Here is a 15,142-nt window from a genome sequence, read left to right as displayed (position 1 = left end):
GGAGCGGATATAACAGCGCTTGCGCGCACGGTCACAAGCAGGGTCGGAACCTCAGAGCGCGAGTCTCTGACGGCTTGGCAGCCGGAGCCCGCGACGCCGGACCCGGAGCGCACAGTGGGCGGGGAAGACGGAGATTTCTTCGCCCTGCTCGCCCTTGGTGTTTTGCGAACACATCGGGGCTCCCGGCTCTTGCAAGGCTCATTCGTGTGCGGTGCCCAGAAGCAGGAACGGTCCACGATGAACCGCTTGACACAGCACGTGCTGGAGCTGTTGAAGAGGATGGGCAGTGGTCGCGATTTTGATAGAGTTTTGGAAAAGGTATTGGAGTCAAAGCCTTGGCTTCTAGCGGAAGTACGATGCTTGGGGCGGGTTGCGCTGAAAATTAGTAGCTCTCGCTAGATTCTGTTGGACGCCCCGGTAAATTCAGCAATGATGATTACTACTGTTATGGAGAGCCATTATGTGCTGGGTCAAGTGCATAGTTTATTTCATCTAAATGTACATAAATACAGGTCTTCATTGATTTCCGAGTGGGCTACGTCCAGATAAACCCATTGTAAACTGAAAATATGGCATGTCCAAAGTGCATTCAGTATACCTAGCCTACATAGCTTACTTAGCCTAGCCTATTTTAAATTTGCTCAGATCACTTCTTAGCCTGCAGTTGGGCAAAACCATCTAACACACAGCCTGTTTTGTGAGAAGTGTTGAATATCTTATGTAGTTTATTGAGCGCTGTACTGAAAGTGAAAAACGGAATGGTTGTATAGGTACAGAGTAATTTTAAGTATAGTTGCTTACCGTCCTGGTGGAGGGCCTGACTGGGAGCTTCCTGCCACTGCCTAGCGTCAGGAGAGCATGGTCCTGCATGCATGTAGCTAGCCTGGGAAAAGATCGAAACTCAAAATACGTCGTCTCTATTGAGTGTGTATCGCTTTCACGCCATCGTAAAATTGAAAAATCCTAAGTCAAACCATCGTAAGTCGGGGACTGTTTGAATGATTATCACTTGTTCTGGAGACACAGTTGCTCGGTTTCAGAGCTAGAAAGGACTTTAAAGTTCAACCCTTGAACAAACAAATGCCTGTAGTGCTCCGGGGGGGAAAGTAATCTATACCATGCACTTGCAGCCTAGAGCGTTTGATAGTAAAAACTTGCAGTCAGGGAGGAAGGACAAGTTCTGGTGGAGTGGCCCTACAGAGTTAGGCAGGCTAGCCCCTGTCCCCTTTGCCACATGAACAGACTAGCCCAGATTCCTAGTTCTCACAGTCTGTGTAGAAATCCTGTTCCATAGGAGTCATTTATAAATAAGCATGAATAACAGAAGCCCTTGGTTATGTCAGATTTGCAAGACATTTAACAACCTAAGAACTTTTAGGTTTTTTTCTGAATATTTTAAAGCATGCATGCCTGTTTTCCTTCTGATTAGGAAAGAGTTTGGGGACATTTGGAAATAGGTCACTTAAAAGTGGAGTTTAAACACAGACCAACTGCATTCATTGGAAGAATGTGGTGCATTAGACCAAGGTCTTCCTCCTGGAAACAACACCTGGGCTGTATTTTCAACATGTAAATAACTTTCCCTAATTATCTGTAAAGGCTTTTGTGAAAAACAGAGGAAATAATACTTAGGCAAATGTATTTAATGTTTTCAAATAGCAAACACGATAAAATAACAAACACAATACACTACTTTATAATTAACCCTTTGAGAGATCTCTTATGCAAAGAAAGAAGTATTGGACTCGGGGGGAAGTTTGAATTCCTTAAAAATTCTGGAGCCATTTTCATTGTTAACCTTTTGGATGTGTGTCCTCTCATGATAATCTTGTCATGGGTTGGATTTGCCTTTGAGTGTCTGATTAAAATTCTCTTAAACTTCGTGTGTGCCTGCCTGAGTCGGCACTGGTGGTAACTTGCCTTCCAAGAAGATATGCCTGTTCAACCAGATGTGTAGAGTTTCTCAGATGTTGCAGTTTAAAGTTGGGTAGTGTTGGGGCGCCTGGGTGGCGCAGTCGGTTAAGCGTCCGACTTCAGCCAGGTCACGATCTCGCGGTCCGTGGGTTCGAGCCCCGCGTCAGGCTCTGGGCTGATGGCTCAGAGCCTGGAGCCTGTTTCTGATTCTGTGTCTCCCTCTCTCTGTGCCCCTCCCCCGTTCATGCTCTGTCTCTCTCTGTCCCAAAAATAAATAAAAAACGTTGAAAAAAAAAATTAAAAAAAAAAAAATAAAAAATAAAGTTGGGTAGTGATACCAATTATTCTAGACCCAGCACTGTCCAACAGAGATACAGTGCAAGATACAAGTGCAAGCCACATGCATCATTTTAGATGTATAAAATTATAAAACAAAAAGAAATAAATAAAATTAATTTTAGTAATATATTTTAAGCAACTCATTATATCCAAGATAGTGTTTTAGTATGTTATCAATACAAAAGAGTATTATTTTGGGGGGACTTCATCTTTGAAGTCCAGTGTGAATTTTACACTCAGAGCACATCTCAATTCATACTGACGATGTCTCAAGTGCTCAATATGGAGTTGTGGATAGTGACTGTCATACTAACTGCACAGGTCAATACCATTGTAGGTGCTCTGTATTAATTTGATCTAAAATAGGATTTGTGGTTGTTTTGTGTGGGCAGAGTTGCTAGGGCTAACATATATATATTTATGCAGGGGGCGCCTGGGTGGCTCAGTAGGTTAAGCGTCAGGCTTCTCACGGTTTGTGAGTTGGAGCCCCGTGTTGGGCTCTGTGCTGACAGCTCAGAGCCTGGAGCCTGCTTCGGGTTCTGGGTCTCCCTCTCTCTCTGCCCTTCCCCTGCTCATGCTCCGTCTCTCTCTCTCTCTCTCTCTCTCTCTCAAATAATTAACATTAAAAAAAAAAAATCCCCCAGTCCAAAGGTCAATAGTGCTGATGTCGAAAAACCTTTTTAATCACTCACTTTGTGCTGGGTTAAAACTAGATAAATTGCTACTCTCTCGTTCCAAGTTTGCACTGAATTTTGAACCGGTTGTTCAGATCAGACTTCCACATGTCTTGGTATAAGACAGAATGTGGTCTCTAAGTCTCTACTAACAATTATTTGTATTCTCTTTGTTGAAATAACCAGTGTGTTTTCTGTTGCGTCCCTGGACCTTGGCTGACAAAAGTATTTTATGTCAAATAGTTGTCCCTTTGGTTAAATATGACACCAGAGATTTTTCAAGGCAAGGATGCTCATTCTTAAGCATTTAATGCAAACGCCTTGTTAAAACTAAATTGGAGTAAGGATGCTATGATCTTTCAGACACGCCTGTGTGCTTACTTCACTGCTTTTGCAAAGATGAAGAGGGATGATGTTTCTTAATATTAACAAGCGTGAGAAGCGGTGGTGCAGTATCAGTGCTCTCCGTCTGTCCCTTGCCCCGTTCCCACAGTGGCCCCACAGGTGTTCCATAGGAATCATTTATAAATAAGCATGAAAAACAGAAGCCCTGGGTTCTACCAGATTAGCTAACTACCCCAAGAAAGAGAAACACCTCATCCAAAGACAGTTGCGTTTTTTTTTTTTTCTTGATTATATGGTAAGAAAATTCTGTCCTAACCTTTGATTCTTTTAATGCCAATGAATTAAATAGAAGAACACTTGAAAATTTGGCTGATAATATGCCAAGGGGAGTTTTGGTTTTTGGACAGATATTGTACCCCAGCATATAGAATCTGCTAAAGGATGGTGACTTTCTGTTCTTCCCAAAATGACCTATTGAAGAAGGCACCTTCCTATCGGTCCTGGTACAGATGTCAACCTTGTGCATGAGATCTTACATTGGAGCTTCTTTATTTTAGCCTGTTCTAAAAACAAAAAAAACCACCTCTGGTTTATTGATGTTTATAGATACCCACAAAACCTATCTTTTGTAAAATACTGATAGAGAAGAACCAACGCTGAAAGTCCTGCTCTTGCTATAAGATCACTTTAAAATCAGTCGACAAACCGAGTACTGTGAGATGATGAAGAACTACCAACCACAGTTCCTTGCCTTCTAGGAGTTTATTATCCAGGAGAGGAGAAAAGTGGGATCTAGGGAAGTACCAGTCCCATCAGCCGTCCCTGAGAAAAAAGAGTCCCATGAATAAAAAAGTTCAGGAAACATTGATGGTGGATCCCCCCACTTTTTTCAGTGTATTTATTTTAATGTTTATTTTTGACAAGAGAGCACAAGCAGGGGAGGGGCGGAGAGTGAGGAGGACCAAGGATCTGAAGTGGGCTCTATGCTTGACAGGGATGAGCCTGGTGGGGGCTTGAACTCACCAAGCACGAGATCATGACCCCAGCTGAAGTCGGATGCTCAGCTGACTGAGCCACCCAGGTGCCCCATATCCTCCCCTTTTTAAAAAAAAATTGCAGCAAAATATACATGACATAAAATTTGTCATCTTAGCCACTTTAAAGTGTACAATTCAGTATTAATTGCATTCACATTGTTGTGCAACCATTAACCACCATCGACCTAAATGTCTAACCATAGGGGAACTGGTGAAAGAAATCCCTTATAGCTCTATGTAAAGAAGGCACATTTTAAAAAATGACTTCTTATCATAGGAGCATGTCATTAAATGATGCGTATGACTTTATAAAATTAGAAATTGTTATATTTATTTACAATATTAGCATTTACTATGTGTCTGGCACTGTGCATTTCACTAATTTAAACTCTTTATGGCAAGAGATACAATAAATGTCGAAATCCAGGGCACCTGAGTGGCTAGCTCAGTTGGTTAAGCATCTGACTCTTGATCTCTGTGTCATGGGTTCAAACCTGGTGTTGGGTTCCTGGCTGGGTGTAGAACCTCCTTTAAAAAAAAAAGTGCATTAAGGAATCTACTCCTGAAGTCATTGTTGCACTATATGGTAACTCACTTGGATGTAAATTAAAAAAAAGAATAAGGGGCGCCTGGGTGGCTCAGTCGGTTGAGCGTCCGACTTCAGCTCAGGTCACGATCTCGCAGTCCGTGAGTTCGAGCCCCGCGTCGGGCTCTGGGCTGACGGCTCAGAGCCTGGAGCCTGCTTCCGATTCTGTGTCTCCCTCTCTCTCTGCCCCTCCCCCGTTCATGCTCTGTCTCTCTCTGTCTCAAAAATAAATTAAAAACCTTTAAAATAAATAAATAAATAAATAAATAAGTCAAACTACAACTATCTGGAAAAGAATTAAGAAAAGTAGTCAGCCAGTAAGCTGAAGGGCTGTTCAGCAGCACCCATAACCTGGCTAATGGCAAACTTAAACCATGAGACACTGTGTTATTTTGCCCATCATATTGTAAAAAGAGCAATTATGAGTAATAATATGCATTCCTGAGGATGAATTAGGGAATGAGGCACTCTTACTCAGTGGTTTTGAAAAGTAATCTGGCAGATTGGTTAAAAATTTACATTACCTTTTACCCAGCTACCTAATTCTGGTAATCTGTCTTCCGCAAATAAAAGCATCTTTGTTTGTAATGGTAAAAAATATTCAAAGAACATATATCAAGCAATACTTTAATAAATCTAATATAGTCAAATACTAGGGAATCCCACAAAGCAAACAAAGAAGATTTCTGTGATATGAGCTACAAGCATGACTAATTCTACCAGGAAGAGAAAAATGAAAGTTGCAAAGTAATGTGTATCATGTGATCCCGCCTTTGTAATTTTATACAAAGAAAGGAAAAAAGCCTTCTATGTGCATATATGTTTGAAAAAGTCTAGAGAATGATATTGCATGATACGTGGCACTGAAGGGGTGGGAGGTAGGAAAATGCATCTCTACACCGTTTATTCATATGAAATGATCGTTGCAGTTAAAAATCTAATAAAGGGGAGGAACGTGGCAATTTAGATGGCTCAGAGATAGAATTTAAGGAGTCAAGATACAATTAGTGAAATCATGGGCTCAAGTCAAGAGTTCATCCTCCTGGCAGTGCTGTGACTGTCATCCCCGTTTTATACATGAGAAAGTCGAAGCTTACCTTTTCTAAGCCCTTATGGCTAGTAATTGGGATCTTAACCGACGTGTCTGCCCCAAAGCCCATGCCATTAACTCTATTATAGTGCCTAACTTTAGAGAACCTGTCCTCTAACCTTCTGAGGGAAACTGAAAGCCAGTGTGGCCTTTGGTGGTCTCATGAGGCCGGATGATTAGATGACCCTAAGACTCGGGTGGGCGGTGCAGAGTAAGAGCCAGCAAAGGGACTGTGTCACTCCACAGAGGAGGAGGAAACCCAGGAGAAGGTGGACGTGGGAGTTCAGGGAAGGCCAGGAAAAGGTTTGGATGTCTCGACATGCTGAGAGGTCAGGTAAACAAAGGCCTGAAAAATATCCACTGAATTTAGTCATGAGGTCATTCAGTGAATGAGTTTAGTAATTGGAGAATTCTAAGTTCCAATCGGGCGATTTTAAGAAAAATCCATGTGAAACTATACAAACCGACTTGGGGTTTCACAGTTGTGTTCGGGTCCCAACTTTACCAAGGATGAGAACTGAAATGTCTTGATCCCCCATGATATGCTGGGCCGTGTTCCAATTGCTTAATTTGAATGTTATCCTGCTCTCGACCACAGTTAAGGATCTTGCCTCAGCCGGGCTCCAGAGCTGATGCTCTTGCCTATTGATCTAAAGCCACCCGTGCGATTAAACTGCTAAAACACACATTATAAAACCCAAGTGCTGGGCGGCTACAGCACACGGTCGAGCCACAGTACTTCTGTAGCATATGCCCTCTTGGGGCCCTTACCGTAACTGGCCTGTTTGCCGCTGTGCCTCCCGCCTCCTTACTCTTCCCTCCTTTCCTGCTTTTATGAAGGTACATTTATACGTTGTCCTCAGACACTTCCTTCTGGTATCTGCACTGCGTCACATACGAAATCCGCAATGTCTGTCATCAGGACAACTTGCTTGAAAACAACCTCTTTCACAAATGCATAAACTTCCCATTCACTGACCTCCTCTGTTCTCGGTGCTTTTGCGTGTTAAGCGCGTTCTTTCGTATTCAGCGTCCTTTCGTGGCTGACTCGCGTGGCTACATACACAGATTTTCTCCGGCCACGTGCCACGCTCCTTTAGGCCCGTGGCAGACACCCTCACTGAGCCAGAGACACACACGTCTTCATTCATTAGCAGAGGCAGGGTGGTGAGCGGCACAGCGATCACCAGCAGTCACAATGATGACTGTGGACCAGGACCAGGACCAGGATGACCGGAAACGTCAAGGCCTAAGGAGAACTCTGGGGTTCGCACGGAGTTTCCTGTTGGGGGCCATCTCCTTCGTGCTGATTATCAGGCATTCCTTCTCCCTGCCTTTCCTGAAAAGGTAAGGGAGGAACAGGGGAGACGGTTATCGGCGATGGAATCGGAGCCTGGGTGTTCGGGGTGAGGAAGGAGGGTGCCGTGGCGGCAGGAGCCATGGGAACTCGTGTGAACGCATGAGGAACCGAGGAGAGGCAGTCCGCTGCAGGCTGTGCAGAAAAGGGACAGGTGATCGTATGTGTGCACACGTACGTAATTTTTCCTATAAACCGAGGAGCCCACGTGTTGGACTGGGCTGAGCCGTAAAGGTTCTTGCCATCGTACCGCGGTGGCCCGGAGAATGGAATATATCTGGGTGCTTCTCAGCATTGTTGGTTTTGGCCTCACTGCATCGTAACAGGCGTGGCAGCTATCCTTCCACGTGACACCCGGCGCATCAGGACCAAGTTGCCCGCAGCAGTCCAGGTGAGCCGTGAAGGGAGGTGATTCTGCAGAGGAGTTAAACCTGAGATGTGGGAGTCCGATGAAAACAACAGGACCCACTTCAGAGATCTGGGCGGGTGGAAACAATGTGTGCAGCGTCGCGGAGTGTGGTCTCGAACCCAAAGTTAGCCGTAGTTAATAACCGAATAAACAAGCGTGTCCCCTATAACCCGTATCTTGACTGAGACCAAGATCATTTATGCTCTCCTTTTTAACAGGCTTCTCCTCATACCCGCCTTCCTCATCAGAGAGAGGTTAGCTCTCCGTGGGCCTCTTCCCCAACAAGACTATTGATTAGCTTTGGGGGCTGGCTCGGACAACCCTTTGTTAGCTTCCAGTGGCTTAATTCCTTTATTTTACCCAGGGAGATGACAGAGGGCGACACATAAAAGCATTTCTTTTGCAGGATCAGGCTGATGGGAACAAAATTCTCTCTACTCCAATGTGTATTTTAAACCACTCGTGTGTACCAGTGTGTCCTTTGGCCTTTCAAGTTGGGGGAAAGAAAAACAGTCAAAAACTGTATTCTGCAGTAGAAAGTCAAGCTGACATTTGCATGGCCTCCTGTCACCCACCCCCGAAGTCAGATAATCACTAACTGATCTCTACTCAACACGCGACGCCTTCACATGGCACCCAACTGCCTTCAGTTCTCTTCCCCTGAACTGTCTGGCTTGTTCCCCATCTTCACTTGGCTCACTCCTCCCTGTCCCTCAGGAGGCCTTTCCTAATGTCTGTTCTCTAAAAACATACTCCATAAAAGTTAGATGCCCTTCAAGCAACCTGTACTCTCTTTTCCAGGAACCCTCCCACTGCAGTGGTCTGCGTACGGTCTCTTCCTTTAGGTTGCGAACCCCTTGCGAGGAGGGATTTGATTTCATTTGTCTTTACGTTGTCAGTGCTTAACATACTCGTGTAAATGCCCGAATGAGGGCAGTTTACATGTTGGTCCTGTTCGATGTGTAGTTTACGAGGACATCTTGTGGCTACATCATTTTTCGTGCGGATAGACTTGATCCTGTCTAACATGATTTGCCATTGACTTACCTGTTATGCAAAACATGACATGATATTGTTTAGGATGGTTTATATTGTGTGGCTGTGTTTGTTTTACCTCAGGGCCTAGTTCTCCAGGGGAAAGACAACAGCAAAATCACTAGAGTTGTGGTTTGTGAAACTCCAAAGCGTCTTCCTGGTGGGAGCTGTTAAAGGCCACTGCAAATCCAGAGACATTATAGTGTCTAGGGAGACTTGAAGATAGACAGACCTAGATCTAAATTTCAGGTCTGTCCCATCACGGGTGACCCCAACAACAAACCACCATGAACTTCAGTTACCTACTTAAAGGGGCAGTGGAAACTACCCCTTCCTTATTACATAGTATTTAAGTGTTTGGCACAGAGCCTAGCATAGGAAAATGCTCAGTTGAGATAGCGGTTATCTAGAACCTAATCATTTAATGCTCGAGACACGCCACACCCCCAAATACAGCAGATACACCAAATACTCCTCTGTGTTCTGCCTGAACACCTCTAGCAACAGCAAAAATGACCATTGCTAAATGTAGCACATCCCATTCACAGCTCAGTTCCAATTTCTCAGTCTTATACTATGACGTTTTTCCTAGTAATTTAACTAGGATATAAAAAACATATTTCTATTATTTTTCCAAAAGCTTTTTTTTTTTTTTTTTAATTTTTTGACAGCGTGCATGCGAGTGGAGGGGGCGGGTGGTGCAGTGGGCAGAGAGAGGGGGAGAGAGGATCCAAAGCAGGCTCTGTGCTGACAGTAGAGAGCCCCATATGGGGCTTAACTCACAAACCATGAGATCATGACCTGGGCTGAAGCCAGATGCTCAACCAACTGAGCCACCCCAGGGTCCCCAAAACTTTCCTTTTGAAAGATTTTGATATAAAAATTGTAATTCATTATTTCCCTTTTTATCTTTTATGTACTTATTTTTCTTTATAATACCATAAATGGGGCAGGATCTTAAAAGTAGCAGTTTAACTTCTGGATTCTGTGAAACTTTGTATAGTAAAATGGGTTTATGGTATAAGTTTGCGAATTCTAGACACTCAGTGAATTACTGAATTTCTTCCAGTCTATTCAAATTATTTTAAACTGTTCATTACAAAGTCATTATAAAAGTTACTCTCTGCAAAAACTAGGGAACGTCCAAATGAAACCTATCGTGGGTTAACAGATCACAGGGACCAGCTAGCTTTCTTGGTCTAAAATTCTATGGAGACATTGAGATGTCAGGTTGTAATACATAAGGCTGGAAAGCTTAGAATATTTGATTTCTGCAGTGAAGATTAACAAAAACTACTGTCTTTCCCCTAAATATTCCTTTTTCTTCAAAAATAATTTATATATGAGGGGCACCTGGGTGGCTCAGTCGGTTAAACATCTCTGATTCCAGCTCAGGTCATCTTATGTTTTGTGGATTCGAGCCCCACGTCGGGCTTTGTGCTGACAGCTCAGAGCCTGGAGCCTGCTTCAGATTCTGTGTCTCCCTCTCTTTCTCTGCCTCTCCCCTGCTCATGCTCTGTCACTCTCTCAAAAATAAGTAAACGTTAAAAAAGATTAAAACAATTTATATTTGGGGTAATTTCTATCAGAGAGAGATTGGCAACTTATTTGAATTTCTGCCCAACTGTTTTGGGGTGACTTAGTTTAAGATTTTAAGTAATCTCTACACCCAATGTGGGGCTCAAACTTACAACCCCAAGATCAAGAGTCACACGCTCCACCAACTGAGCCAGTCATGAGGCCCTGGGGTGAGTCAGTTTAATCGGACGATAATTCTTGATGGGCTGTTTGGGCTTTCCTAATACCAAAGCATGTTCAAAATTCTTTTTTTCTTTTACATTTAGGTGACTCTGGTCTCTGCTACCCCTGGGAAACTGATTTGTGAAATGAGAGTAGAAGACGACCATGCCAATAAGTACGGCACTCTGCATGGTGGCATGATAGCCACCTTAGTGGATAACATATCAACATTGGCTCTGGTGTCCACAGAAAGGGGAGCACCAGGAGTCAGTGTCGATATGAACATAACGTATGTATCCAAACTGTACTACAAATACCTTTTTATAATGTGAAAACTCATTTCAAACAATGAGACTATGTACAATTGTAACATGAATAAAACTGGAGGTGCCCCGAGCTCATCATGCTTAAGGGCAAGTATAGCTGTGCCCAGAATATCCCAGAGCCTTAGAATCTAGAATTGGAGCAACTGATTTCCAAATGCAGTATGTATGTATCCGGAGGAAAGGGGTAATGACCTAAACATTCAAAGAAGCAAACATTTGGCTTCTGTTATGTTATGGGGAAAAAACTCCCGGCTTGTAACCATTGCACAAAGTCCTGAAAAGTGCCACCCGTACAAAGGTCTTAGGAGGGTTGTATTGAGTGCGTATAGAGAAAAGCCTGAATAAAAGTCAGAGTTGGATGAACCTTCATAAAGTATCCATCGCCATTGCCTTGTACCAGAGTGAACACAAAATGGCCAGTTTTGCAATCCTGTATCTCTCCCTGCAGCTGCCACCAGGCTCCATGGGTATAAACTGTGTGGTCAGGAGGCAGCACCCCAGATGTCAGGCTGTCACTCACTCTGGTGAAAATGCCTGCAGGGGTCAGACGTTTCCAAATGTAAAAGATCCAGTTCCAGTTTTAACCAGTACTGGTGCCAGTCCGGTCACTAGAATGCAGGGCGTGGGGGTTTTGTTTCAGTATGACTGCTTTTTCCACCTACACAACGGAAGAATGATTTTTACTGGGGGCACCCGAAAGCCAATGTTATGCAACATGAGGGCAGTGGAAATAACGTTATCAGATTTGTAGACAATCTAAATCTTTTATTAGGCTCACTTCAGAAAATTCAGCCCGCGTCTACTGTGGAAATAAATGGAGGGTGCCATTCACAGGTCACAGGACAAGGGCAAACGGTCTTGAAATTAAGATCCACGGAAAGAACAGTTTCCGTTCGTTGTACTGCCGAGCAGGCTGGGCGGTCCTTACCTTATTCCGTGAGTGGGGGTGGGACCCGCTGATGATTCTACTGGGCCTTGGGTGCCTCTGCCCAGAGCACGGATGCCCCAACCTGGCACCTCGGGATCTTGTGAGATCCTACTGCTGCTATCGTCAGCCTAAAGATTCTTTAGGAAGTCAGACAGCTTCCATCAAGAACTGCCGGAGCTTCAAAAACTGACCCACTTGAGCAGAAAGAGTCTCAAAGGTTTACTGTCGATATTTCATAAAGAAACAACTTATGAATATATACGGCTCATCACCAGCATTCTAAGAAGTTCGCATTAATTAATTCCTTATAGTTCTCACATTAGATCGTTTTAGGTGCCGTAAAGTGCAGAATTTACTCAAGTGCAGTTGAGTGAATTCTAAATATTGATAGAAGATAGAGTAGGCCCCTCTTACCCATGGGGATATGTTCCAAGACCCCAGTGGGTGCCTGAATCCACAGGTGGTACCGAACCCTATACATACACACGCGTGATAAAATTTACTTATAAACTACGCACAGTAAGATTAACAAGGATAACGATAATATAGAACAAGCGTGATATAGTATGTGAACGTGGTCTCTCAAACTACCTTCTTGTACTGTACTCACCATTCTAGTGAGGATGGGAGAGGATGAGACACCCAGAGCAGCAGACGCAGTGAGGGAAAGACGTAGGCAGGGACGCAGCGTTAGGCCACTGTTGACCTTCTGACAGATCAGGAGAATCATCTAATGCTTTATGGACCACAGGTCACCCAAGCTATGGAAAGTCAAACTGCAGGTGAGGGGGAACCTACTGTGTAGACAGACACCAGGAACACTTCACCCAGGACGTTCCCAAATAAAGATGAAAGAGGAAGCTTGAAGAAGGGGGGGGGGGGGCTTCTCATATTTATGGGAAAAGAAACTCGTGGGGATATGAAATGGGGAAGATGAACTTGGTCAAGACCAGCCATTCAAATCTGACAGGACAGAAAGCTTACGGATACCATTCTTAAACTCTTGTAGAAGGAAAATAACATCTAAGGGACGCACACAACTTCCCGTTTTAAAAAATGTTAAGGTGCACCTGAGTGGCTCAGTTGGTTGAGTATCCAGCTTCAGCTCAGGTCACGATCTCAGTTTGTGAGTTCTGCTGTCAGAGCAGAGCCCACCTCGGATCCTCTGCGCCCCTCTCTGCCCCTCCCCTGCTCATGTTTGCTCTTTCAAAAATAAATACAGAATTTTTTTTTTTTTTTTTTTTTTATATTCATCTTTGGGACAGAGAGAGACAGAGCATGAACGGGGGAGGGGCAGAGAGAGAGGGAGACACAGAATCGGAAACAGGCTCCAGGCTCCGAGCCATCGGCCCAGAGCCTGACGCGGGGCTCGAACTCACGGACCGCGAGATCGTGACCTGGCTGAAGTCGGACGCTTAACCGACTGCGCCACCCAGGCGCCCCATTAACATTTATTTTTGAGACAGAGAGAGCATGAACAGGGGAGGGTCAGAGAAAGAGGGAGACACAGAATCTGAAACAGGCTCCAGGCTCTGAGCTGTCAGCAGAGCCCGACGTGGGGCTCGAACCCACGGACCACAAGATCATGACCTGAGCCGAAGTCGGATGCTTAACCGACTGAGCTGCCCAGGCAGCCCAATAAATACAGAATTTTAATAAAAAATTATTTGCTGTTAACTATATTTGTTTCCCTTCAAGGTACATGGCACCGGCTAAAATAGGAGAAGATATAGTGATAACAGCCCATGTTCTGAAGGAAGGAAAAACACTTGCATTTACCTCCGTGGATGTGATGAAGAAGGCCACGGGAAAATTAGTAGCACAAGGCAGACACACAAAACACCTGGGAAACCAGAACACCACCGGCCTAAAGATATCCAACAGCGAACACCAAGTGTAAATTTGACTTGAACAGATGTAACTTTCAAAATAAATTAGCACAACCAGAAGTGGTGAAGAAATCTTTTCTTTGGAGAAAATGACATAGACAGTGAGTGAGATGCTTTTCATCTTAAACCTCTTCAGTCTGTAATCTATGTATGGTAATTGGGTGAAAACATTCTTAGCTGAAAGGGTCTCTGAAAACTTAGGTAAAGCAAAGAAGCTAGCAAGGACATTTTGAAATGAGATTACTTTTTTTTTTAATGTTTATTCATTTTTGAGAGACAGAGACAGAGCATGAGTGGGGGAGGGGCAGAGAGAGAGGGAGACACAGAATCCAAAGCAGGCTCCAGGCTCTGAGCTGTCAGCACAAAGCCTGACATGGGGCTTGAACTCACAGACTGCGAGATCGTGACCTGAGCTGAAGTCGGACACTCAACTGACTGAGCCACCCAGGCGTCCCGAAATGAGATTACTTTTAAACTAAAGTCCAATACTAAGCTATTTTAAGCACTTAGGGAAATATAAATGCTTAATCTGAATTTATGTCCTTCTCAGCTTTTAAAATAACTGCTACATTTTTTTAAAACCCAATTTCAAGACTATGGAACTTCAAAATTAATGAAACATAGCTCATATTGGAAAATAAAATAGATTGAGCTGTATAGCCTAAAATAGTCCTCAACGAAGTCTGAGGCAAAGCACATTAGTGACATAGGAAATAGTCCGATGGATGTGCTGTTTTTCTCTGATGGAGAATTTATTGAGGTGCCTGGGTGACTCAGTCGAGCGTCCAACTCTTAATTTCGGCTCAGGTCAAGATCTCGTGGTTCGTGAGTTTGAGCCCTGCATTGGGCTTCAAGCTGATAGTGCAGAGCCTGGTTGGGATTCTCTGCCCCTGCCCACCCCCCCCCCCCCCAACTCTCTCAAAATAAACTTTAAAAAAAAAAAAAGGAAAAGAAGTTATCATAGGACTGGCATATTTTGTACTAAGGGCAGGGAGAAAAACATACTATTACCCCTTTTCTAGTACCTAGAATAAAACCATGCAGATCACAAAATGGGATCAGAAAGATTAAATCACAAATCACTTAGTCCATTTCTCAAGTTCTGTTGAACGTGGCATTCTTAGTATTTCATTTCTGCATCATGAGGTCTTCTGAACATTTCATTAACTAAACATCAAAAAGAAAGGAAGCAACTTTAAATAAATTTGGAAACACTATCAGCAGTTAAAGGCTGAGTATTCTTTGCTTGTTCAGGAATACGTGCTTCATCTGTGCTCAACAGAGCAGACTTCCCCGGAGCAGTAAGCACACAGGGCACCCAGTTCTTGATTTCCGAGATTTCCCTCTAAAAGCACCCTGGGCTCCTTGGAGAAAATAGTGGATTCCATGGCTACGGGGCTGAGATAGGGAAATTGACATGAACATTTCTTGTGCTTGAAAGTAAGCAAGCGTTCAAGTTCAAATAGAGGCATG

The 15,142-nt window shown here is 43.8% G+C and overlaps 1 protein-coding gene across 1 annotated transcript; it reads left to right on the top strand.

Annotated features, from left to right (window-relative positions):
* Window positions 1-25: 25 nt before the first annotated feature.
* ACOT13 (acyl-CoA thioesterase 13) lies at window positions 26-13,729 on the top strand. Its single transcript, XM_058732843.1, has 3 exons — window positions 26-318; window positions 10,631-10,815; window positions 13,479-13,729. The coding sequence occupies exons 1-3, from the start codon at window positions 238-240 to the stop codon at window positions 13,678-13,680; spliced, it is 468 nt and encodes a 155-aa protein (XP_058588826.1). The 5' UTR covers window positions 26-237; the 3' UTR covers window positions 13,681-13,729.
* The last annotated feature ends 1,413 nt before the right edge of the window (window positions 13,730-15,142 follow it).

The sequence above is a fragment of the Neofelis nebulosa genome, chromosome 6, assembly GCF_028018385.1.
Source record: "Neofelis nebulosa isolate mNeoNeb1 chromosome 6, mNeoNeb1.pri, whole genome shotgun sequence".
Classification (NCBI taxonomy): domain Eukaryota; kingdom Metazoa; phylum Chordata; class Mammalia; order Carnivora; family Felidae; genus Neofelis; species Neofelis nebulosa.
This window is presented reverse-complemented; position numbering and strand designations above follow the sequence as displayed.